General features: G+C 49.5%; 1 protein-coding gene across 2 annotated transcripts in view; it reads left to right on the forward strand.

The window, feature by feature from the left end:
- Positions 1-22,780: 22,780 nt before the first annotated feature.
- Positions 22,781-24,142, forward strand: part of SIK3 (SIK family kinase 3) — a 31,893-nt gene continuing 30,531 nt past the window's right edge. For both annotated transcript variants that reach the window (XM_044456263.1, XM_044456264.1), the window contains exon 1: positions 22,781-22,897. In XM_044456263.1, coding sequence (XP_044312198.1) covers positions 22,856-22,897 — 42 coding nt within the window. In that variant the 5' untranslated portion in view covers positions 22,781-22,855. The remainder of the gene's footprint in view (positions 22,898-24,142) is intronic.

The raw sequence follows: 24,142 nt of genomic DNA on the forward strand, positions 1-24,142 counted from the left end.
TCCAAGTTGGATTAAGGTATGGACTTTGACTGAACCATTCAAAAACAAGTAGGTTTTACGCCATTCCAGTTCTACTTTGGCTGTATGTTATTGTGTTGCTAGCAGGTGAACCTCCTGCCCCAGGTTCCTTACAGAATGAAACAGATTTTCCTCTAGAATTGCCCTGTATCTGACTCCATCCTGTCCTCAGGCCTGACCAGTCTCTCTGAACGAGAAGCGTATCTTCACAGCATGATGCATGGGGGTGGTGTTCTCAGAGAAGTGAGCATGTAGTGTTTTTCAGCAAGTCCCAGAAGTTCAATTTTGATTTTATCAGACTGGAGAACCCTGCTCCTTATGTTTGCTGTGCCTCCCACATACTTTTTTGCAAACTTCAAATAGGCTTTGGTACAGGTTGGTTTCAGTAATGACTTTCTTCTTGCCACTCTTCCAAAGAGTCCACCTTTGTAAACCATCTCATGGTTGTTTCTCTGACTGATGCTCTCCTTACTGCATTTGGTGGATGGCCTTCTCTTGGCAGAATCCTTGTGAAGCCATATTATTTCATTCTGTAATATTGGATTTAATGGTACTTCCAGGGACGTCCATAGTTGGGAATTTTTAACCCATCCCTCCCTATTGCCTTTGCACAATGTTCTCCCAGAGTTGTTTTGATAGCTCCGTGGTCTCTGTTATGCTGTTTGTTTAAATATGGTCTCCAGCAAACTTGGGGCCTTCCAGAAAATGATGTGTTTCAGCTGAAGTCCTGCAGCACTGGAGTAGCGCACTGGTGGAGTCCATTCAGCTGCTTACAGCACATGACTTCTGGAGACTTCTGCACCAGAGCTGGCTTAGGCATGTCACAGCAAAGGGGATGGATGCTTGTGCAACCAACAAACGCCAGCTTGTTTTGTTGACCTAACCTTTATGCTGCAATAAAAATATTTTTGTTCACAGTGTTGAGTATCTTGTGTACATTGATGCCAGTTAAATCCCTTTCAGTTCAACGTTGTAACACAACAGAATGTGGTATGTCAGTACTTCTACAAGGAGGGCACTGCTCGGCTGAAGTACTTTGTCATGGAGGAATGGGGTAGCACAAGGTAGCCACAAATTATGGCGTCAAATGGGAATGTGCTTAAGGCGACACTTGATAGAAAGGTACAAAATGCCTCGGGCAGTGGTGCAAGGGCTGCGCTGGGACCTGGGCGATCCCAGTCTGGTCCCCATGCTGCCGTGGTGCTTGCTGGACCTCGCTACTCATGGGATGAGATTCTTTCTGTTCCCATATTTGTTTGCATAACCAAATAACCAACTTCTCTTCAAGAAGTCTTCCAGTGGTAGATGATTGGGCATTGGCAGTTTCTGACCCACAGGCTGTGTCTGCTTCTTTCTCCATCCATGGATCAGCTGTTGTGAAAATAAAGAAGGAGCCATCACGAAGGACAGCCTCAGTTCCAGGAAAGTGTGCTGGGACTTCCAGGCTGAGGCCTTCCTTTACAGCTAAAATCCAGCCACAAACCACACGCTCATTTTCCCTGCCTTTTAGAGCTGCTCCTCAAATTACTTCTTCCTTCCACAGATTCTAAAAGCAAAGGGAGTGGGAGTCCGTATGGTTTGACCAGTCACAGCGAGTCATCAGTGTGTGGTGCTTGCAGGCTTTGCAGCCTGCTTCCAGAAAGTTGCTGAGCGTGCCCAAGCCTCAGCCCTGACCCGTTGTCAAGCTGACTCTTTATTGCCTGGCTTTTTCCCTGCTTGTGTGTTTAGGGCTCCTTATTGGAAGAAGAAGGAATGGGATAACTGTTTTACCAAACCCCCTTGATGTCTGAGGAAATCAAAGACTTGGCTCTTAGAGTGGGGAGGGAAGAGGAGGCGGGTTGCCCAGGATCCTTTCTTGGAAAGTGACACCTGCTACCTGAGGCAGAGCCACGCTTGCAGGTATGGCGTGGCTCGTTAGGAGAAAGGAGGCCTTTCATTTTCAGGATTCCTTTTGGGTGCCTTCCTGCCTAGTCAGCTCACTGCCCACTGTCTGCAGGCTGCCCTCGTGGGTGCGCCCGAGCGAAGACCACCTCTCTTTCTCTGTGTCTCTTCCAACTCCCTGCAGAACAGCTCTGAACCAAGCCCATAGCGACGGGGGTGGGGGGGGTGTCAGTCTTCCTTGTGCAGCAGACACAAGTGATGTTGTTTTCCCTTGAGAGAAAATAAACAGCCGAACTGGTTGTGCTGAAGCCTGTTTCCATGTCATCAGCTGATTGTGGAATGGAACGGGGATTGTTAAAGAAGGGCCAGGCATCTGTTCTCGAAATGTGCCTGTGTGAATCGGAGGGCGCTCTGGGCCGGGACTGCGGGAAGGTGACTTTCCCGCAATGATGCCAGCACTAGAGTTTCTGCCGATGGATGACTGAGCAGCATTTTGCCCTTACTGACAGATCTGCCTCGTGCACTGTGAAACGAGAGCGCCCATAAATGGGAGCCAGGGAGTTGCGGTGCATGACTCAACGCTACTTGTGGGGTGGGGGAGGCTCACCCCTGCAGGGGCACCTGCTGCCCTGGTCGCGAGGAGCAGGGAGAAGCCCTACGAAGCAGCCTTGCCTCGAGGCAGAGCTGCTTTTCGGGTGCATCCAGAAGCACTGAGATCACCAAGCTCAACAGCGGAAGGGCTGAGACAGCGCTGAGAGATCTTAAATTCCCCTGAGTGATGGTGTTTGGTCTTTTTCAGGTGGGGTTAAATGGGAGCCTCAAAGGTGATTAAAAACTCACTAGTTGCTGCTGGCCATCTCATCTGGCCAAGTGGTTTGTTATGCTGTAATCTCCCTGACCTGGATATTTTAGCTCCTCTGTGCAGGAGAGTCTTGGCGACGCTGCTGTTTAGTTCAGCCTCCGCTCCTAGACTCTCCGCCTGCCTCCACTCCCTCCCCTTTCCTGCTGCTCTGGCTGGTAATCACTCCCCCTGGAGAAGAAGGTCACAGGAAAAGATCCCAGTGAATGAGTGGGGAAGAAAGGAAATGTGGTCTGAAGCTCCTGCAGGCTATCTCATCTTGTACCCTTGCTGTTCGTTCGAGGGAGGAACTTCTGCATCACCGCCTTGCCGAAGGATGCGGAGCTGCAACCTGGGCAGTTGAGACGGCCCTTAGACAGTGCCTGCAAGTGGGTCTGGCGTGTGTCCAGCGGGTGGAGGCGCAGCGCAGAAGGGCAGCTTGGCCGTGTGGCCGAGAGCACGTGTTTTTCGGGGCCTGCTGTTTTCTGCCTTTTCTCTCAGATTCAGCAGTTGGTGCAAAATACATTCACATCCGCTGTAAAACGTTTTGCTACCCCAGCGGTGTGCGGCTAAAATGCATTTGTCAAAGGAGAACAAGTGTGTTGCTTGACTGTGGAAATCTTCAGGCAATAGCTAATGTTTTCCTTGTCCAAGGGCACAACACTGGCTTTCTACCCATTTCCTTTGCAACAAGATGCAATCATTTCTGTGAACCTGGGCCCACTGGGGGTAAGCCATGCTACTTTTCTGACAGTCGGGTTAAGTTTATTAAATGCAACCAAGGTCAGTATAGGCCTACCAGCTTTTCTACTGCGCTCACATCCCAAAGTAGGACTTACTACGCCACCACTGTACCTCCCTGGAGTGAAAATTGCATGATAGAGTCTTGACTAAGAAGGATTAGTGTGGTTGCTGACCAAAAGTTTCTAGCTTATAACACAGTACCTTTTTCTGACTTGATGCTCCTGCTATATCTCCCCCTCCCCACAATTTCCAAAAACATCTTATTAAGCGAACAAACAATTCAGCAGCACTGGGTTTAACAGCAAAGCCACCTGTTTCTAGAATATTTACAGTCTGTGATGTGTGTAAAACAAACACATTTTAAAAGAAATTTCTGACTAGGTACTTCACAATTCCATGCTCTTAATAGAAAATCTAGCTTGAGGACATTCGCTGGATCAAGAATCCATCAAGAGGCAGCAGTCTGTTGATGGATTGTCCAGTAGCGGTGATGAGAACATAGTACAGGATGGAGCCTCATGCCCTTTTGCATGAGAGAGAACAACCTGGACCTCACACAGGCTAACCTGTTGGTTCAGGTGATCTGTATCTCTCTTGAGGGCACATAACAATGTAAGTAGTCGCAGCTTGCAAAAAAATCTGTTTAGGTGCTTTTGCTTGCTCTACTATTCTGTGATTCTACGATTTGTTTTGTTTGCTTTCTTTCCTTCTCAGGTAGTATTCTGTGGCTGTTCAGCATTTGGCTTGTCTTGTGATTAGCTTTTTCTAAAGTTTTTTTTTTTTGTACTTTCTGCAAACTTCTCGTTTCTTCAAAGTCTTCCAGTACCTCCTTATACATTTATTGTTGTTCTTACATGCCCTTTCTGACTTATGGCAACCGATGAATGAATGGCCTCCAAAACGCACCGTTCTTGTACGCTCAGGGCTGTGGCTTCCCTGGTGGAATTAGTCCACCCCAAATCTGGTCGTCTTAGTCATTTTCGGGCTTCAGCTTTCCCAAGCATGATTGCCTTCACCGGTGGGCCCTGCCGCCTTATGATGTGCCCCAAGCACGACAGCCTCGGTTTTGTCATTTTTATTTTGTCATTTGTCATTTTTGATCTTGAACTCGCTTGTTTGTCTTTCTCTTGGTCCAAGGTATTTGCAAAGCTTTTCTCCAGCAACATGTTTCAGACACATAAAATTTCTTCCTGTCCATTTTCTTCACTGTCCAGCTTCCATGTCCATACAGTGTGGTTGGGAATATAAAAGGTATTGATGATAATTAGCCTTAGTCTCCAGTGAAACATCTTTACACTTGTGATCTTTTCTAGATCTTTTGCCACTGCCCTTCCAGGTCTCAGTCTTTTTCTAATTTCTCAGCTCCAGTCCCCCTTGAACTGATGATGGAGCCAAGCTGTGCAACATCTTTCACAGTTTCAGTTTTTTCGTTGTTGATGTTCAAGTTGTACAGTATTTCTCTAGTCAAGTTTTTCATTATCTTACTTGTCATCTGCAACCCTGCACTTCTGCACTTTGTTCCTTCATCAAGAGTTATTTCAGTTTGGTGCCACATTCTGCCAGTAACAGGGTATCATCTTGCATATCTTGAATTGTTGATTATCTTCTGCCAGTTTTCATTCCATCTTCCTGTGATCCTTGTCCAGCTTTCTTTTATGTTCTGCGTGCAGACTGAGGGAGATAAAATACACCGTCGACTGATCATTCTGTTTCTCCATATTCGGTCCTAACAGTAGCTTCTTATCCATCATATAGCACACTCATTTCTTTCAGAATTCTTATGCAAAGATGGTGCCTTTTTGGTTACATAAGGACTGGCACTCAGAGAAATGAAATCATTATTAAGTTTTAGTGTATCCCTGCTGTACATATGTTACATAAACCTGAGCTAATGGCTTGAAAAAGCAGATGGCATCAGTGATAGGAATCCTGGCTCTAATTTGGATTGTACGTTATATGCAAAATGTTGTCAATTTAAATAATTAAAGGTGACTGTGGTCAAAGCATCAGGCTTTTGCCTAAAATTAAGAGCTGAATGTGGCTGGGAGAAGGTCTGAAGGTGGGTGTTTAAAGCAGTTTTGACCTTCGAGGAAGAGCACTGTTCAGTATAAACCACACTGAAGGGCCATCACAGGCCACTGTTCTCAGCCATAGCTCCTCCGACCTGCAGTGTGAGCACAACAAATTGCATTTGTTTTGTATCTGCATTAGCAGGATCCTTTTAAAATGGTTCATACAGAATGGGAACTGAATTTGAAAGAGGAGATACTATATTTTTGTTTTGTTTTTCTAAGGAGTGATGTAGACTTAGGGTTCCTAGCTGTATTTTAAAAAACTTGTATTTCTCTGTTGATTTCTATGGCTAGCCCGTCCGTCTGTCCTTCCTTCAAAATACCTTCTCAGGCTGAACCAGGAAATTACCTGTTTGACAAGGAGTGGTTCTCTGAACCCTTTCAAAATCTAGGCTTCCCTTGGAGAGAAGCAGGCAGAGGAGAACAGAGGAAGAGCCATTGCTTGGCTGGGCTCTTCAGAGTGCTGATCTGTGGTTGCTCTGGAGCTGCCTGGGTCCCATTCGCTTCTTCATTGGCCCCGATCCCTAGTTTTCTTTTGCAGCTGGCTCGGTGTTTCATTGTTCCTAAGAGTGCTCAGTCTGCACCGGACAGACTGTTCTAGAACTTTGACTCCATAGGCCTTTTCCCTCTGCGCGCGCGCGTGTGTCAGTAATTCTGTAACACTGAGATTCTCTCAAGCTCGTTAGTGTCTCCACACTTACTTGGCTACGTAAACATCTGCCCTGGAGAAATTTGCATGGGTGCATTTCATTACTGTCAACAGCATAAGAAGTGCTATTGGACACTTTGAAAATACATCCTCAGCTAACATACTGAAGTAGAAATCCATGCATGAATATTGGAAATGGAAAGGGGAGACTCCTACTGTTTGGCTCTGATTATTTGTAAATGAAATCAGAACATGTAATTAGAAAGCGTGTAAGATCTTGATGAAACAAAGTGTTTTCCTGTTCACAGTGTCTGCAGCAGAGGCATGATATTATGTCATATGATATATGAGATCATTATGTTAGCAGTGGAGTTCTGGCAAGTTCCAGGCAGAGTGTGACAGAGGCTGGAGTCTTGGGACCAGGATGCCACAAGATACTGACATCTAGTCAAACCACAAGCTCCGTTTTGTCACATAGCACATACAGATATTTTGAATGCCTGATCACGGCTGTTTTTGATGGTCCCTGGACCGGGCAGCATCCAGATGCTCCGAAGTGTTTGTGAACCGTTGCCATTGTTCAAGCTGCCAGTGGGGATGCCCTGTTTGCTGCCCTTGTCAGTGACAGCCTTTCAAAAGCGCTTGCTTTGTGCCTTTCTTTAATGTAGCTTCTTAAACTGCGTATATAGTGTTGGTTGTCTCTTAGCACCAGTGTTTGCCTATCTGCTTGGTGAGAAAATGAAGGTGGATTGAAATCCAAAGGCTGTGTGTAAAAGTGGTAAGTGGCTTTGACAAGCATATTAGAAAAGACAGCTCCTCAGCTACAGACATCACCTATTACGGAATTAAAGCAGAAGTGAGGAAGAAGCCGGCATTTGCAGAGCATGTTGTTTGTTTGCAGAGGTGCCACCTGCATTGGAAGAGAAGTTGCGGAGCCCAGAAGGCTCTGGCTGGAAGTTTCTGCTTGAGTCCAGGAGTGACCAAGAGTGTCCCAGTCCATTAGAGCATGCTGCGCTTTTTTTTCTCGTCCTCTTCCCCATACCATGCCGAAATAAAACGTACCCTCCTGCCCTCCCACTGGTTCCTGTCCTGAGCTAGCCTGTACTTTTGCGAGAATTTGGCCTCTGTCTGGTATGGATGAAAACAAAGATTTCTTGCTTAAGAGTCTTGCTTGACTTCCTTAAACTGTTTGGGACCAACATTTGAGCATCAGGTATGCCCTCCCCCGGGATCTGGCCGTGCTGGTGACATGCCATGAAAAGTGCGGTGGCTGCGTTATTGGGCTTGTACTGGGCAGACAGGGATTCAATTTCCTGCCCAGCCATCAAGTGCGCGGGTGGTGTTTAGGCAGATCCTGCCTCCCTGGCCCGTACTTACTGCATTGCATTTTTGCGGGGTGGGAATAACTCTACATACCCTGCTTAATGCACTTTCTGTGGAAAGAAAAAACAGAAGAAGCAGTGAGAAAACATGGGAAGGTTATGCATGGGAGATGACATTGTCTGCCCTTATGCAAAATTCCATGGCTGAGATAGGGAGATGGCATGATAAATCCTTGTCTGGAATGCTCTTGGCTGTCATAAGATATACATGACTGGTTGTGTCCTCTTCAATAAGAGTTTAGCCCTTTTTTATCTGGCAGGATATTGTTGGTCAACAAATGCAGGTGGAATGGCAGTTTCTGATCTGCTTCTCCATCTTCCCAGCTACTGCTCAGCCTCCCTTCGTTGGGTTCAAGGTGCTTGTGTGGGATTTGTTTCCGTTGGCAGTGCCTTTGTCTAGTAGCATGGAATGGTGTTAGCATCTCCACATACCTATTTGTAGGAACGGCCTTCCATAGATATTTTCAACAAATGTGCCAGACCCATAACTGCTCCTCATCTGGGAGACAGGGCTGCTGCTGTCACAGCACCAGCTGGCTTACCCCGGTTTGAGCTGGTTCACACTGTGTTTACTAAGGTTGCAGGTTCCTTGGGAAGCCCCTTCCTGACTTCAGCTGCACATGGCTGCTTCACTCTGGAAACAGAAAGCCTTGTTCTGAAGTTAAATAAAGACCTCTGGTGAGTTCTCTGACTGAGAAACGCACTCCTTTCTGTCCCTGTCATGACTGCGGGCCCGTGTCCCTCATGCACAGAAGGCTCTGCAGTCTTCCGCTTCCTTTCCCTTCAGACTCTCATGATCATTTGAATGCCTTATTTGCTGAAAACCAGCATGAGGTGGTGATTGTTCTGTGTTGTGTTCATAAACCAAACCGGATCTGTCTGGTATAGAAAATATGCAATGGGAAATACTTATTTCTCTTCTTCCCTCAAAATTGATTGATCGACATTTTATTTAAGATTTGGACTCCAAAGGAAACAGACATTTCTTCAGAATCAGCTTGACTCCCAGGACTGCTGAACCTTTGGGGAGAAAAATGAGGAGAGTGCAACCCAGTTGATTTTCCTTGCTCTCCTGGATGTTTTAGATACCATTGACCATGGCATCTTCCTGGACCGTTCCTGTAGGACGGGGTGAAAAATGCCATATTGCCTGGGTTCCACTTCTGACTGTGGGCTCCTGTCAGTTAGTTGCATTAGGGGCCGTCTTGGGCCCTTGGTATGTGTACTGTGGGCTGGCCTGGGATGCATCTTGTCCCAGTAGAAGACATTGGGAATGGGTCGTTGTGCGATTTGGAGTACAAAGTCACCAGAGTGCTTGAGGCACCCAGCCTGCTTCTTTGCGAGCCTGACTTCGCAGGAGCAGCTCGGCCCGTGCGCGGAGAACGCCAGCAGCTGCCAGCACATCACTGGGCCGTTCGAGGGGGTGATGCGGGCAGGGAGTGGTCCTGAGCATCTTGGGAGCGGCTGCCTCGGGCCCCATGTGACCTGCAGACCAGGGACTCCTGCCTGCACCACGAGCTCTGGTGGCAGCCGTGGAGAGGCCTTTTCTGACACGGCCCCCACCTTTGGGTGCTTTCCTCTCAGGAGTGTATCGGGCACCAACCTGGCCAGTGTTGTGGTGCCTGGAAAGTCCCTACCCACTTAACCAGGCGTTTGTTGGCTTGGAAGACTTGGTTCAATAGGTGTTCTGCTTTGATACTCTCTTGTGTATATTTTAATTGTTGTTTAAACAAATTCTGCAACAAAGAGGGAAATGTAAGCATTTTCAGTAAACCAACACTCTAGCAGGAAGAACTCTTTCCTCACAGTCCCGCCCTGGAATTTTGTCTGCTCAGGCGGTCCCAGCTCCTGCCGTCACCCTGGTCAGCCTGAGCATGCTGCCACACAGTGCGCTGGCACGGGGATTGCGTGTGTTTCCCGGGTGCAGGCTGAGAAGCTGCTCTTCATTGGCCTTTTAACTGTGCCTTCGGGGCTCGCACACAAGGGCTTGAGCGGGCGGAAGTATGATGGAGGAGGGAGAGATTTGGCGAGTGCCTGTTCGCGCAGGTGGACCCCCTCCGTGACCTGCTAAAGGTACGCTTGTGTGTGGCTGTTGGTGGCACTAACCGCCTTCTCCTCCACCGAGCAGAGCGTCCCACCCGCCCGCTCCTACAGTCTTGCTCTAGAACCCTCAGCTTGCACTGTAGGTGTGGATAAAAATATGCGTGCTGAAAGGTGATTTTTTTCTGCTGATTTGACGTCTCAAAAATTGTGGCATGCCTGAATGATCAAAAAGCCCATACAGAGGTATCTGATTATATGCTATGGTTATTTTTAGTGCACATAACTTGGTTTAAGCCTTTTGTTCAAATGTTGTCTTCAGTTTTCCTTCTTGAGTAGTGCTTGAGTCCTAATGCATTAGCTGCAGCTGTCATAGTTAGTGCGGAAGAAGGGAGCTTGCGGTGTCCCTTGGCTTCCCTGCTTCACAGGATGGCCCATTGCCACCCAAACGCTTGTTCTCTCTGGGTTCGTCTGACTTTGATTTGCCAGGCAGCATACACTCCGAGTCTTTGCTGGTATAAATCCCGTCCCTTGCAAATCCAGGAGTAAGTCTCTTTGGAAAACATTACCTAACAGCTCCTGATGCCTCTAACTGAGCAAGCGTTGGCTTTCTGACTGGGACCAACTAGGAACCTAAATTTCTGTATTGCCAGTCTAGCTGCCCTGTAATTAAGCAGCAAATGTCATACTCAGACATATAGGATGGCATTCCACAGGTGCACAGCACTAGGCTAGGAATGGGTTGAGCAATCCTGTGGTCATAATGGAAGAAACAAAGAACTGCCCTTCGGACTTAAGATACAGAAAAGCGTCCATTAAAAGTGGACACTGCCTGTCTGCTTGCCATGGAACATTCCTCGGCATCCCTCTGCCCATCCCTGGTGTCTGCATTTCAGTTCCTTGGGCTGAAATAGGGATTTTGCACAGGCTGGACAATGACCTGGTTTTGCCCAAGTCAGCTTGGCTCCCAACATAACACATCACTCTATTCCCGGCAGCGTTGCAGGCCTTTGAAATGTGTGAACAGGATAGTTGTGGGCATTTATTTATTTATTATTTAAAAGATTTGTATGCCGTCCATTACTATCTCTGGGAAGAGGTCAGGAAAAGACAGGGTGAGTGTAGGCTTTGTCTGACAACAGCAGACTTTCTTTGTTCATCTGGAATGTCTTTCTGTTTGAACAAAACAAAAAGGTCAGGGCCCATGTTTCTTCCGAAGTAACCCATTGTGAGACTGTCTCTAGCTCCCGTAGGTTTCTCATGATACGTGGCAGTTCAGTGTGATACTTTCTGTGTAACAAAACTTATGGGAAATGTGTATCTGATAACCCTCTGCTGCTCAAGAGAGCTCTTCCAGTTCCTTTGGAAGAGAATGTCTTTTGGACATTATGAAAGCCACACAACAGATGTGCTCACACTGCAAGACACTAAAATTTGCAAGCATCTTGATGGTTCTGTAGCTCGCGCTTGCGTCTCTGTGGTTCCCATAGAAACTGCTGGCTGGTTGCATTAAGCAGCATGGATGTTGCTTGTCAGAAATTAATCTGAATTCACCCAGATTTCCTCACAGTGGCTCTCCTTTTGCAATACTTTAACAGGTAAAAATGTCACCCTCCTTCATGCACTCCTTCTACAGGTCTTCATCCTGGGAATTCCATAGTAGATGGTGCCCATCCTACCCGGGGTCTGAACATCTGGAGTAAATCAGAACAGAATCTGCACACGGAGCTGCTCTCGAGCAGAAGGCAGCCTCTTGGAATGATAGTTCCAGTGCTCCGGGCTGCCTGCCAGTTTTAGAGAGCAACCAGATTATCAGCGAAACCACTGGTCACCTCAGCAAAAGAGGAGAGCGGCTGCAGCTCAGCAGCAGAGCACCCACGCTGTGCTCAGAAGCTCCCAGCTGGAATCCCAGGTTTCTCCTGGTGGGGCTGAGGATGGCTGAGGACTGTCTGAAGCCCTGGTCAGTCAGTGTTGCGGAGAGCACTGAGTGGGATGGCCCAAAGGTCCGACTTGGCGCAAGGCAGCTGCCTCTCTGTCCCCAACATTCACAGAGACCCAGTTCAGCCTCTGCCATGCTCTGTGGTTACGGCTGTGATAACTGTTCTGTGCTTCACTTTTTGCATCTGGATCCTACGTGATAAATGCCTGGCTTGTACCCTCAGTCTGGGCAGGTGTTTCTTTCAGAAGGAGCCTTGCCATGAGGATTTGGCTGCCCCCGCCTGCTGTAACACGTGTGTGTGTGTGTGTGTGTGTGTTTAATGTGTACTATTTGTACTCTATTAAATACAATACTAAACAGTATAGAAGCAGTAAAATGGAGAAGGAAGATTAATTTAATTATGAACCAGGTTGGTATATTGGTATATTTCCTGCCTTTCAGTTGCACAAGGGAGAGTTTAGCAAAGGGTGGGTGGTATCACGAAGGTGATGCGGGCAAAGTCAGGAACAAATGAAGGTCAGATACGAATGTGGCATGTCAGGTGTGAAGGTGGAGGTGGAGTCAGGAATGGGCCTGGGCCAGATGCCTGGCAAAGGTGTGGTAGGACTGGAGGCAAAGGCAGAGTTAGGAGCAGGTGGGGATCAAGGCATCGTAGGGCTGGAGGCACAAGCCAGAGCAGCCTCCACAAAGACTCACGATGTGGTGAGAGAGGTGGTAGGGCTGGAACAGCCTCTTGTAGCCCCTCCTGGGCTTCCACCAGGTTTCCGTGAGTACATTGGCTCATCCCTGCATGCGCTTGCAAGGTGGGTCAGGCTGTCCACTTTATCAGGCCGCCGGTGGGAGCTGAGCGCTCTGCAGATCCTGACAACAGATGGTCTCATGGTGCAGCCGAGTTCTTTGTGCAGATCTGTGAGAATGCGGCATGTGGAATCTCTACATGCTTGGCAAGTTTGGAATTTGAGATTGGGTATACAACTGATTACCTGGAGAATTTTGGCAAGCTTTTGGCCCTGTGACTTCCAAGATGAGTCTGAGTACGGGTTGGCTGTGCCTGGAGAAACTTTCGAAATCTGTGTTGCGAGGGACAGGGCCTCCTGTTGCTCGCAGCTCTTTGTCCCTGCCTGTGGTTTATGGAAGTGAATCTGGATGTGTGCAGCTTAAGCCAAGGAGGTGGAATTGTTTGCTATTAAGTTTGCGTTCAAGTGAACTCCTGTGCTTTGGTACAGCATCTAGATTTAAAAGAGTAGCAGGGGCTTCCTTTCCATCACAAGGTTGTTGTCCGTGAACTCCGAGCCTACTAGATTGTACATTCCTTGTGCTGGGCACCGTGACTTGTTTTCACTGTGGGCCTGCAGATTCAGCGCTGTTGGGACTGTTTCCCAGTAGCTGCTGATAACTCCTGCCCTGCCGCGTTCTCAAGGCCAAAGCTGCCGCCGCTGCTTTGACCACACGTGACTCTTCTGAGCCACTGAGCGACTCTGCCTGATGCCCCAACCTCTCTCCTGTGCTGTGCCAGTGTGCAGCCGCTGCGCTGCGCTCCGGAGCCCCTGGCAGCAGCACAAAGCCCGATAATCTAAGAAACATGTTCATTAAGAGGCATTTATCTTGTGCGAATGCCGTGCCTGCAGTGGCTGTCATGTCTGACACAAATGCTGCTCTCGGCTGATTCTGGTTCTGGGTGAGCAGCAGGAGCCACTTTGTGACTGCATGTGGCCTCCATTTTAAGAGAACGCATTGCTTTTAGTGTGCTCCTTTGTCACTAAAGGTTTGCCAGCCTTAGACAATTAGACACAGCTAGATGTGGGCTTGGAATGTACCTGCTGGCAGAAGCGCGTTAAAGTCACTTGCTCTTCCTGAGGCGCTTTTGCTGCAAGTGGTTAAGAGTGTTTATAGGGACAAACAGCAGCCCTCTTCCCTTCATAACAATCATGTGCAGGCACTGCTGCTTCTGACGCTGGAGGAGGGTGACCTTTCCAGCGCTCGCGGTGCAGGTAAGCTCACGAGTCTTCGGTGTTCCCGGCGAGCTCTTCAAAGTGAGCTCTCCTGCTTATTCCATGGACTCCCAAAGTGTTCTTTCCTCCCGGTCTTTAAGAACCCTGCCCCGCCTTCAGCCTTGGCTGAAAAAGTTATTTGGGATGGCCATGGCCGAAGTTTGGTTAAAGAAAACCTTGCAAGACTTAACAATCAGAATTTTCTTCTGAAGTTAAATTACTTTTCAAATATTGAGGTCTAGTTTCTGAAATTTCGTGCCAGCTTCTAGCAGTTGGCCAGACACTTCCAGTGCCCAGGTTGGCATCCCTTTGCTGCTCACAGAAAAGATGCCATGGGCAAGAATGAAGTCTTCAGAATGCCTTCATCTGCCAGCTGGTGTGAAGCAGAATATTGTAGTTGCTAAATCTCATGTTGCCAGCTGTTTTTCCTAAAGTTCACACTGCTGTTTTGCCTGGCGCATGTATGTACCACCCCATGCTGTTCCTTGGCAAGGCGAGTTGTATGTACAGCAGCATATTGTCCTTCAGGCCAGCTGGAGATCCCCAGTTAGTGTCTGTCTTAACTCTGCTTCTGAACAACCGCTTACCTCCTGAAGAGATGGCCCCCCCTTTCCCTTCCCCTTCCAGTTTCCAGGCCTTCTTCAGGATCGCAGTACCCAGTGGTGCCTGTGCGGCTCAGCCTCCTTCATTCTCTCTCTCCTCCCTCAGGCTCGGGGCTGAACCCTGAGCATTGTTTTTCATCTTGCCTCCCACGTGCCATGTTGTGTGCTTTGGTACATGTGTAGGAAAAGGCGTCTTGAAGGATGGAGCAGCTCCGGTCGGATCATCTGCTTTTTGCTTGACCTGTGCTTGCATTTCCTCTATGAGAATGCTTGTGTCGTCTGTTTGCATCATGCTGAGTTGCACACTGTGCTTACTGGAGCACCAAAGATACTTTGAAAGGCCTTCTGGGAACACTTGCCCCCAGTGCCGTCGTGGTTCCACACACAGGTGCCTCTTGGATAGACAGAAACAGACTCTGTACAGGGGTGACTAGGAATGAGTAAGCATGAGGTCTCGGTTGGATCTCAGGCCTGCAAGGCTTGGATCTGGGCAGGGGCTTGTTGGGAATCCTGCACTAAGGCCAGGTCACAGGGAGGCTGGGTGAAATGGACAGCCTGATCCAGAAAAAAAGGGGAACACTCTGTGTGTGGCAGGAGGATTGCATGGCAGGGCGCTGGCGGTGCAAGAGCTTGCCCATGCAAGTCCCAGAAGCACCGAAAATGTGTGCGAGCTTTGCAAGCAGTACAGGCTGTGTGGTAATACACAGTTGCCGGCATGCTCTGGGACAGCCATGACGGCCCCCCATGGTTAAAGGTTGTACCGCCCTGCCAGACCAAGCTTAAGTCAGGTCTTGCCAGCTCCAGAGAGAATAGGAGAGAGCTTGTTCCAGTATGTTTCTACTTTCTCTTCTACTCCCTCCAACCTTATTCCCTGACACAAACTAAGGTTTTGCTTTTTGGCACACAAACTGATTTCCTGGCATTCAAGGCAAACATCTCTGGAATCGAGTTCTCTGTAGCTTGACTTAAGGAATTAAACTGCAAAGCCCTGGATGGGAGCCAGGTTTGGGGATTTTCTGTCTTCTGGTTTGTCGCTTGTTCTCTTGGAGGCAAAAGGAAAACTTTTGAACCAGGAGAGCACTAAAGACTCTGCTTTAAGCTGTTCCACGCACAGGATGTGCCTTGTGCCTGACAAGGTGCTCGCAAGTGAGAGCAAAGTGGAACGGTGCAGTGCAATGCAAACGAATTGAAAGTGGAACAGCGTTTCAAGTAAGATGTGGGTGTCGCCACGCCAAGGGATTTTCGATCCGCAGGGCCGTACGTTGCCGCCCTCTGCCACTGCTGGCATGCCTTGTGCCTCCCTGTTGGCACCCCCCACTGGGCCACTGGGTTCTTGGGAAAACTGGCCCCTTGTGGAAAATTATTGATTGGCAAAAGGGTGCTTAGAATTGGCATGTTGGTCAGTTTTTGGATATTGACAGATGACTGTCTTTTTCTTGATTGAACTCCAACATTGTTAAATATTTCATGAAGCAAAGACTGCAGCTGGCACCTTACCTAAAAGAAATTTGGTGGCGTCCTTGGCTAACAAGGTTGATAAGGGCCAGTGGGAGGGTTGCTCACACCGGCTCTCTGCAGCGAAGCTTCCCCTGGCCCTCTGCAGTAGGCAGCCACCCTGGCAAGGGGTCACCTTTCAAACAGAATTCCTATTTTTAAAAATATAACCAGTGGGTGATTTTGCTGTTATAAGATAGAGCCAGGGAGAAGAGTGGTCCAGAAAACACCCACAACAAGATCTGAACCTAAGGCTAACCTACTTGCCAGGGCTGTTGCTGTGAGGCTAAAATGGAGTGGAAGAAGACTCTATGAGCCACCGTGAATAACTCGGACTGTGGAGATGCGGACTTACTCGCTGTTCCATCTGGATTCAGGTGATATTTCTAGGAAGATAGTATATGTCTGTCGCAAGGGACCACTGCTGGCTAGCGATGTCCTCCCCTGCCCTTTCTGGGTCATACGGGTTGCTACCTTTCCGCTGCGCTAGGTCTTGGAGGAGAACTAGTTGTGTGAAGCACTACGACTTGATGTGAGGGATGACTTTCCATGGGAATTAAATAGAATGAAGATGGAGAGATGCCCGCCTCCAAGAAACAATTTCTTTGACACTGTGCACATTTGGAAGCCCTAGAATGCAGTCCCAGGACACCTTCATTCATGGAGGAATTCATCGGAAAGGGGTGGGTAGAAGGAGTGAAACTGGTTCTTGGCCTCCTTCCTCCAGCAGCATCCCAAAGACTCTTTATTCTTGGATCTGTAATTGCTTGGAGTCTCCTGCACTCAGCGTGCGGAGTGGTTGTCAAGCACACCAGCATATCTGGGCTGGGCTGTCTTTTACCTGAATTAAGTGGCCCCCAAGACTTGAATAAGCAGGACTTTTAGGGAAATGGAGGATCCTGGTGTGGCCTGGCATGTCCATTTTCTTGATTTGAGAGGTGCTGCCTGTTAAAAGGGTTAAATGAGACACTGAGTAGCTCTGTGCAGGAAGGGTTTGGCCGTGCAAGGGTCTGATGCAAAGCATGGGTATTTGCTTGGACTGCCCTGACACTCCAGATGACTTTTTCCCTGTGCCTGCAAATTGCAGGCTTGCAGGAAGTGTGACAGTGTAGGCTGGGGCAGGCACAGGAAATAACAGCTTTGCAGTGGGTACCTTTTATTCAGAAAGACTCCAGGATTGCAGCTCCCACCCTGTTAGTCACTAAAAACACCCACCCCCTCAGAAAGAACACGGCAGCTTGGTTAGGAGCAGTCAGCAAGCAGATTTTTCAGGAGGTCTCATTCTGCTGCTACTGAAACACACTTTTTCTTTCATGATTGTTGCGGTTTTTCAGCCCTTGTTGGGAAAGTGGGGTACAATGGAGCCTGGATCTTCAGTGGGTCTTACAAGAATCCTGTTGTGCTGAGACCTGAGCAGCACTGCCACTGCCTAGCGGCACGGCCTTCAGCTTGCAGGTGTGTCAGGGCAGTGGAATGCGTGGCCGGAGCCACGAAAGGGAGGCACGGTGGCTGCGAGAGCCGTGGCGCCATAGCGACTGCACACAAGCGGCCTGGGTCCTTGGTCCAAAGCCAGCGGTGGAGAAGGGTGCTTAGAAACCCTGTGCACCTGTGAGACCATGAGGTGGCAGAGGTTGCCCAGTGCTGAACCAGTGTGAGTTTGTTAGATAAAGTCACTAACAAAAGTTCCTGAGTTCAGGCTGAAATTTATGTGCACAGGCCAGTAAAAATGGGCTCCAGATGTGAGTAAATGACATAGCACTGTTTGAATTGCTGCATTTTGCTGTTTAATCTGGATTTAATTTGAGGTGTAGAGCAGAGCATGAAAAGTGAAACTTCTAGTAGTGGTTTAATTCTATGGAAGTTTGGCAAAGCAGCAGCAAGGGAGGACTGGGGAAAAGAAATAATGCAGTTGCAAGAATCTCCTTCTGAAGGCTGCCAAAGTTTGTGTCCTCTCTGTTTGCCCAGTTTTCTCTCTGTCCAACGGTCTCCTGTCCTTTATTTAAAATAGTGGAGGCTTCATAATAACATTTTTCATCTTCCTGTCCTGACCTTCCTGGCTTGCAGTAAGCTCGATATCAATGTACAGATGGTGGTTCTTACAGGTGAGCAGACCAGGCAACACTGAATGGGCACTAAGACAGACATTTTGGGCTTTGAGACAGGGGCTTGGCAAGGAGCCGAGGGTCGGCTGCCCAAGCCAGCTCGTTCTCCCTACCCTTCGTGTCCCAGATGGTGGGAGACCCTTGCAGTGTGGGTGCTGGCCAGAACCACCTGTTGGCTGCTCGCACAAACAAGATAAGCAGGGGGGTGGAAACACACGTGCTCCTGGAACACCAGCGATCCCAGTCTCTAGCACACTTCACTGACAGGGGAAGGTGCAGGAGACCAGATGGAGCTCTCCTGGACTCAGCAGCTCACAGTCGCCGTGGGGTTGAGCCCAAGTTCTCTCGCCCCAGCTTCTGGATCCAGAAGAATGGCAGGATCACATTCATCCTATTCATCACCTAGTGCAAGTCACCTCTCAGGGCAACTGAGGCGGTTTCTGTGCCAAAGCCAGGGCGCAGTGATGATCAGTATTATCCTTTATAGCAGCCACCTACTTAAGTGTCTTGTCCAGCCAGCCAGTATTCGGCATGCGTGGCGTCCAGGGAGGGCTTCTCCAGGAGCGGCCCCGTGCCTTGCTTCTCCAAGGCAGAATGGCGCAGCCTGTCTGCAAAGACGCTTGTATCGCCTCCTGCACCCAGGCAGCCGAGCTTCTGCTAGATGCAGAAGCCAGGAAGGGCAGAGGCGGAGCTGATGCTTGGTGGGCTGCACTTCTCCGAGCAGTTGGTCAAAGTCCATAAAGCCGCAGTCGCTGGAATTCATTCCACAGCCCAAGACTGGGCGACGCGCTGGTGCTCAGCCAGTGGCGACCCAGTCAAGTGGCCGCTGTTGCTGTTCAGCAGAAAGTTCTGGGTTCAGCAACATTCCCCGGACCTGTGTGACTGCTGGGTGCTGTGGGATGGAGCAGGTGCTGGGTGTGCCTAGACCTTTTGGGCCTCTGCTTCCTGTCTATCTGGGCAAACAGAGCCCTGGTGATAAGGGCTGAGCAAGTTGCTGAATAATTTTCTGTGGTTGCAGATTCAGAATTGCAGGGGAGAGAGGGATGAAATTCAGTGGAAAAAACAAGCAGAAAATACAAGAGCCGGGAGATGCTTCCCTTTGGAGGATGCTGCCCCTTCCAAAGGTGCCCAGGAATCGTGTCACCTTGGGAGCTCTCCTTTCAGACTTGAGTCATCCACGGGCAGTTATATTTCTTTCTGGGTATTTGTGGGGGGGGGGGACCACATCTGTTGCACAGTTGAGCCTTCATGAGTTTCTTATTGCTCGATCAGGGATCCATCACCTTCCACAGGGAGTTTAGATGCCTGTGAGCCTCGTGACTTCATCCGTTGCCCTTTTTGGGAACACTTGACAGCAGCAGCTCCCCAGTCAGGAGACACGGACATGGGGACCTTCTGCGCTCTTAGAAAGAAATGACCTTCTGGAGTGGAAACAAGGGGAGAATCCAGGTCTTGCTCTGTCTCTTTGTGTGGGCACAGGTTTGGGGAGTGTTGTGTGGCCAGGAGATGCTCATTTCAAGGAAGACCGTCTAAACGTTACTTCTACTTAAAACTGATAGGCAAGATATGTATGTTGATTTCCAATTGCCTTCTTTGTAAGGGGCCTGATGCGTGTTCTTTTTTCTGAGCTCCTGTCCCACTTAGCTTACCCCTGTTTTCCCGTCCAGCACACAGTGAAGTTGATCTATAGTTTTGGCCTCAGCTTCTGACACTTTAGCTTGTTAAATAGCAGGAAATCCAGAGGCAGAGCCAGCCAGGTTTTTCTTGGAGCTGTTAATCTAACAAAGATGTTTCTGGGTATGGTTGCTTCCCGGTGTCTGCCAGGGTGTGCAGAGCTGTGCTCTGTGCTGCCTTGCAAGATCGGAATGAAAGCCCCAAGGCTGACTGGGGCAAAGCTTGCAACTGCGCTTGGTTACTGGATGCGAGACACACCAGAAGCAGTCTCGTGTACTTTGTGGTGCAGGGTAGTGGGGGAAGGAACCCACCGCATGGAACAACGCCGCGTGTGCTGCCCTGTCCTCACTGTCGTGACGGTGCTTATGTCCTGCTTGTTATCAGAACCAGCCAGACAAAACAGGCCTCTGTAGGAGCATTGCAGAGCTTTCAGTGCGCAGTCTCTGCCGGCTGTGACATGCTCTATTTGCGTGAAGTGGGCATGCGCTTCCACCTCTCTCCCGAAGCTGGATTCCTTCCCGGCACAATGTGGCAAGGTCTGATGTGCTGTCTACCTCCATGGGATTAGGAGCTTATACTGTGTTATGTAGTGTAAGTGCAGCATAAATCCCTCGAAGTGAATAAAATACGTAAATAGGCAGGTGCAGAGCCAGGGAGTTTTCCCTTTGTGGCTCTTTCTGCCTGCGGAAGTTTCCAGCTCTGCGGAGCATACCCAGAGGCGCCACCTCCCACCTTCATAAGCAGGCAGTGCTGCGGTGAGAGTCTCGACAAGAGCTTTCTGTGATGAGGCAGCCTATCTCCGGCTTGCTCGTTCAGCAAGCGCTTCAGTGACTCGGTCCTTAACTATCTGGGTGCAGCATAAACTGGCAGTTATTCACAAAACTATGTAGCTCTAACTTAACTGTGTAACTTTGTAAGAGTGTGTAAATATGTAAGATTGATCTCTGTATAGAGGGCTGGAAAGTAGCCAACGTAATGCTAATTTTTAAAATGTGATCTGGGGAAAACTGGGAAATCAAAATCCAGTCAGGTAACATCTCTTGGTGGAAAAACTTCATTACAGGTAATGTTATAGGATACAAATTTTGCTGAATATACATCAGCGTGGCTCCTGCTGGTGTGAGTCCCTATTCTGCGACCTGCAGTTCCGAGCTCTGCCCCACAAGGACCATATTGCAGGTCGAAAGGGGCAGTCGGAGATGAAGGAAGGCAATGCTTCGGGCTGTCAGATCAGAGGACTGAGTTGCCGGGACAAGTTGTTCATGGTGTGGAGACGGTGGGTAGAGAGATGTTTTTTCTTCTCATATAAATATTAGCATACAGAGTCTTCCAGTAAAGCTGAATGGTGAAAGACTCTGGATAGATCAGAGGAAGAGCTTCTTTAAACAGTGCCTAGACGAACTGTGGAATTCTCTACTGCAAGATACAGTGACGACCACCAGCTTGGGCAGCATTTGTTATGGGAGCAGCCGGATTTATTGGCGGTTGTCTGAAGTCTGCTAAAGATGGCTGTGTTAGGTTGCTTTCCCAGCATGACTGACGTCGAGCCAGCAGGTGCCTTCCAGAGGCCCCTACATGTGGCCATCGGGTGGCTTCTCTTGCTTTTTTGAACCCTTAACGAAGCTTATTTTGGTGGGTGGGGAGAGAAGTAAGCTGGTTCCAGTCTTCCTAGTGCCCTGCTGCCTGCTTACCTATTCAGCGCTGCTTTTCCATGCCGCAAAATGCAGAGCCCCCTGTGCGTGGGACAGAGCTTGCCCAGTGGTTGAAGAGACTTAGGGTCACCAAGAAAAGGGCAATTTGTGAAAGAGTGGAGAGTGGTGAAGGGGAACTCGGGAAGAGGAGCTGCAGGGAGACTTGATTCTGCATTTCAGGCAGCCACGCTGTGGGAGGATGAAGATTTGGCTGATGGTGGCCAAGCAGCAAGAAAGAACCCTCTTCTTCACTGGCCATCGTTAAAGGGCTTTGCTCAGACATCTGTGCCCTGAAAGCAGCACTGACTTGGGTTTCACATGGAATTGCAAGTCTCCATGGAGATGTGTAAACAGGCCTTTAAACGGGGGGCTTCAAACACTGGAGAATATGCCTTGAGCAGGACATCTGTCGGTGTGGAGCAGGGCACGTGCCATCCCAGGAGAAGGGCCGTGAATGGAGAGGGTGGGGAACAGCAGGCTCCCCTGGAGGGGGCCACCCGCCTCTGCTTATTGTTTCTGTGATGTGCTGCTAGGCCCATCCCCACAGCTGGAGAGCCATGGAGCTCAGTGGCTGGCTTTGGGCCAGTCACAGATTCTTAGCCCAATCTACCTCACAGGGTTGTTGTCATGAGGGTAAAATTGAGAAGAGAAGGTGAAATGTGAGTCACCTTGAGTTCCTGGAAAGGAAAAAAGGCCGGATAAGAATATAATAAATAAACAAATATCCCACTCCTGCAACCAGTTCAGTACACGCAGTCTGGGTTTGAGCAAAGAAATCTGGCATTTGTATGGGGCTAGGCAGGATCCCCCTCAAAGCAGACATGCTGTGCCAGTAATACAAACGGGAACACACTTATGGAGCTGCCGGCCTCTGTCCTCTGGCCATGCCACCTGGTGGTGATCAGTCCTTATCTAAAAAGGGCACCCCGGACTGGTTAATTGGGACACTGACAGCACATGATTTAGAGTGGGACTGGTACCTGAGGCGTGCGTATCAGTAACAGGGCAGAAATCTGCATTCAGCCAGGGGACTAGCACAGTCTTTGCTGACTAAATATTGGAATTGTCCTTACGTCGTTGGACTGCGATCCTGCAGCCCTTTATGCAAAAACATGGATGCCACTGGGGGCTGGGACACTGGCCCCACGAGCTGGAACTAGTGGGCGGGCCACGCTGCTAACTTTTTGCATGTTTCGGGTGTTCAGATGGCTGGAGAGGAGCCTTATGGGGTTGCCTGTGTTCTGGTCACGTAGCTGTAAAAGGCCGCTGGGAGGCGTCTGCGGAGCCTGTGCCCCCAGAGAGCAAGGCTGGGTGGCGCGCAAGGCTGCAGACATCCCGGGAGGTTGCTTCTTGGCCCGGCAAATGGGCTGGATGGCGCACAGTCCTGTGCAGAGCATGCGGAAGGCTGCAGGGTCAGGCCTGGGCGTGTTCCTCATGGTCTCTGGGCTGGGAAGGGTCCTGCCGCCCATTGGGAATACAGGTGACTGGGCTCGGGGGGCAGCGGCCACTTGGGCTAAGACAGCTTTGTATGTGGAGCCATTCTGGGGCCTCCGCTGGACTGACGCGCTCTTGAGCATGGCTAGGGAACGATCACCTTTGCTTCTGGGGTCCGCTGGCCATTCCGCTGTGCATCCTGATAGCCTGTCTTGCTGGTCCCTCTCAGGTCGCGATCAAGATTATTGACAAGACGCAGCTGGACGAAGAGAACCTCAAGAAGATATTCAGAGAGGTCCAGATCATGAAGATGCTCTGCCACCCACACATCATCAGGTTGTATCAGGTATGGGGGCTGTGGGGCTGGGGTGGGGCGCGCTCCCCGAAGGCTCATGCTCATTTGGGTAAGCAGCAAAGGCCACGATACATGGGGGAGCCTCAAGTCGCACTGGCGCCTCGCAAGCCATCGTCCGCCGAGAGGTGTGGACCAAGAATGAAGTGGGGGGAGGGGCAAGGGCATTCTGTTTGTCAAGCATCCTTGCATTGCATGCACTCCTCCTCTGGAGCCCACGGGATTGCTGGACCCAGAAGCCCGTAAGACGGAACTCTGGCTGCACCTCTTCACCTGTCAGTGGCTTCGTTACATTTCACTGGATCCTCGGAGTCCTCCCATGAAGCTGGTGGGCGACAGATTCTTCTTCACACCACGTACCATTAAGCTATGGAATTCACTGCCACGGACGTGGTGACGAGCACCAGTGTGGGTCGCTTTAAAAAGGGAGGGGACTGGGCAGGCTTGTGGAGGAGGGCCTGTCCGTGGCTTCAGGCTCGCCGGCCACAGGCTGCCTGCCTGCCTGCAGGTGGGGGCGCCTTGCACCCGTCCTGCTCGAGGAATCCGGTGGGCAGCTGTTCTGCCACCATGTGTGGAGGGCCGGACCAGATGGACATTTGGTCTGATCCAGCATGGCTTGTCCTTTTGCAGAGCTGTGCAGTTCATGTTCCATCCAAATAAACTGAATAGTTTAATTTTGATCCCACTCTCAAACTACTCCAAATTCCTTTCCAATTACAATTATTTTATAATGGCTGGGAACACATGTGAAAAAGGACAAGAAAGAGTGAGTGATGGGGGTCTTTTTACAAGCCTTCACTAAAAGCAGCAAGTCATATTAATTTCTGCATTCCTTCTCACATCCCGCTCCAAAGTTTGATCAGTTCCCCTCCAGTTAATTATCCTTATTTATCTATGCTTAACTCTATAAACCAAATGAAAGATTTTTTAAAAATTGATGCACAACTCCATGATTTATGTAGGGAAGATGTTTCAAAATGTCACCTGGGTGGTGTGCTGAATGAGGTCTGGAGCATGGGGCAGGAAAAGAGAGACTGAGGGGGGCAGGGAAGACAATTGGGGAGGGGGAGAGTAGAGGGGAAGACGGGGGGAGAGGGGAAAAGGAGCTGGCAGGTTTGGAGGGGGAATCACGAAACGGAGGCTGGGCAGGGTCCTCCCTTGCTTCCCCCCTCCTTTGTCTCTGCTGCTCCTGCCTCTTGTTCTCTCTCTCTCTCTCTCTCTCTCTCTCTCTCTCTCTCT

Source organism: Varanus komodoensis, unplaced genomic scaffold (assembly GCF_004798865.1).
Source record: "Varanus komodoensis strain SLA01 unplaced genomic scaffold, ASM479886v1 scaffold83, whole genome shotgun sequence".
NCBI lineage: Eukaryota > Metazoa > Chordata > Lepidosauria > Squamata > Varanidae > Varanus > Varanus komodoensis.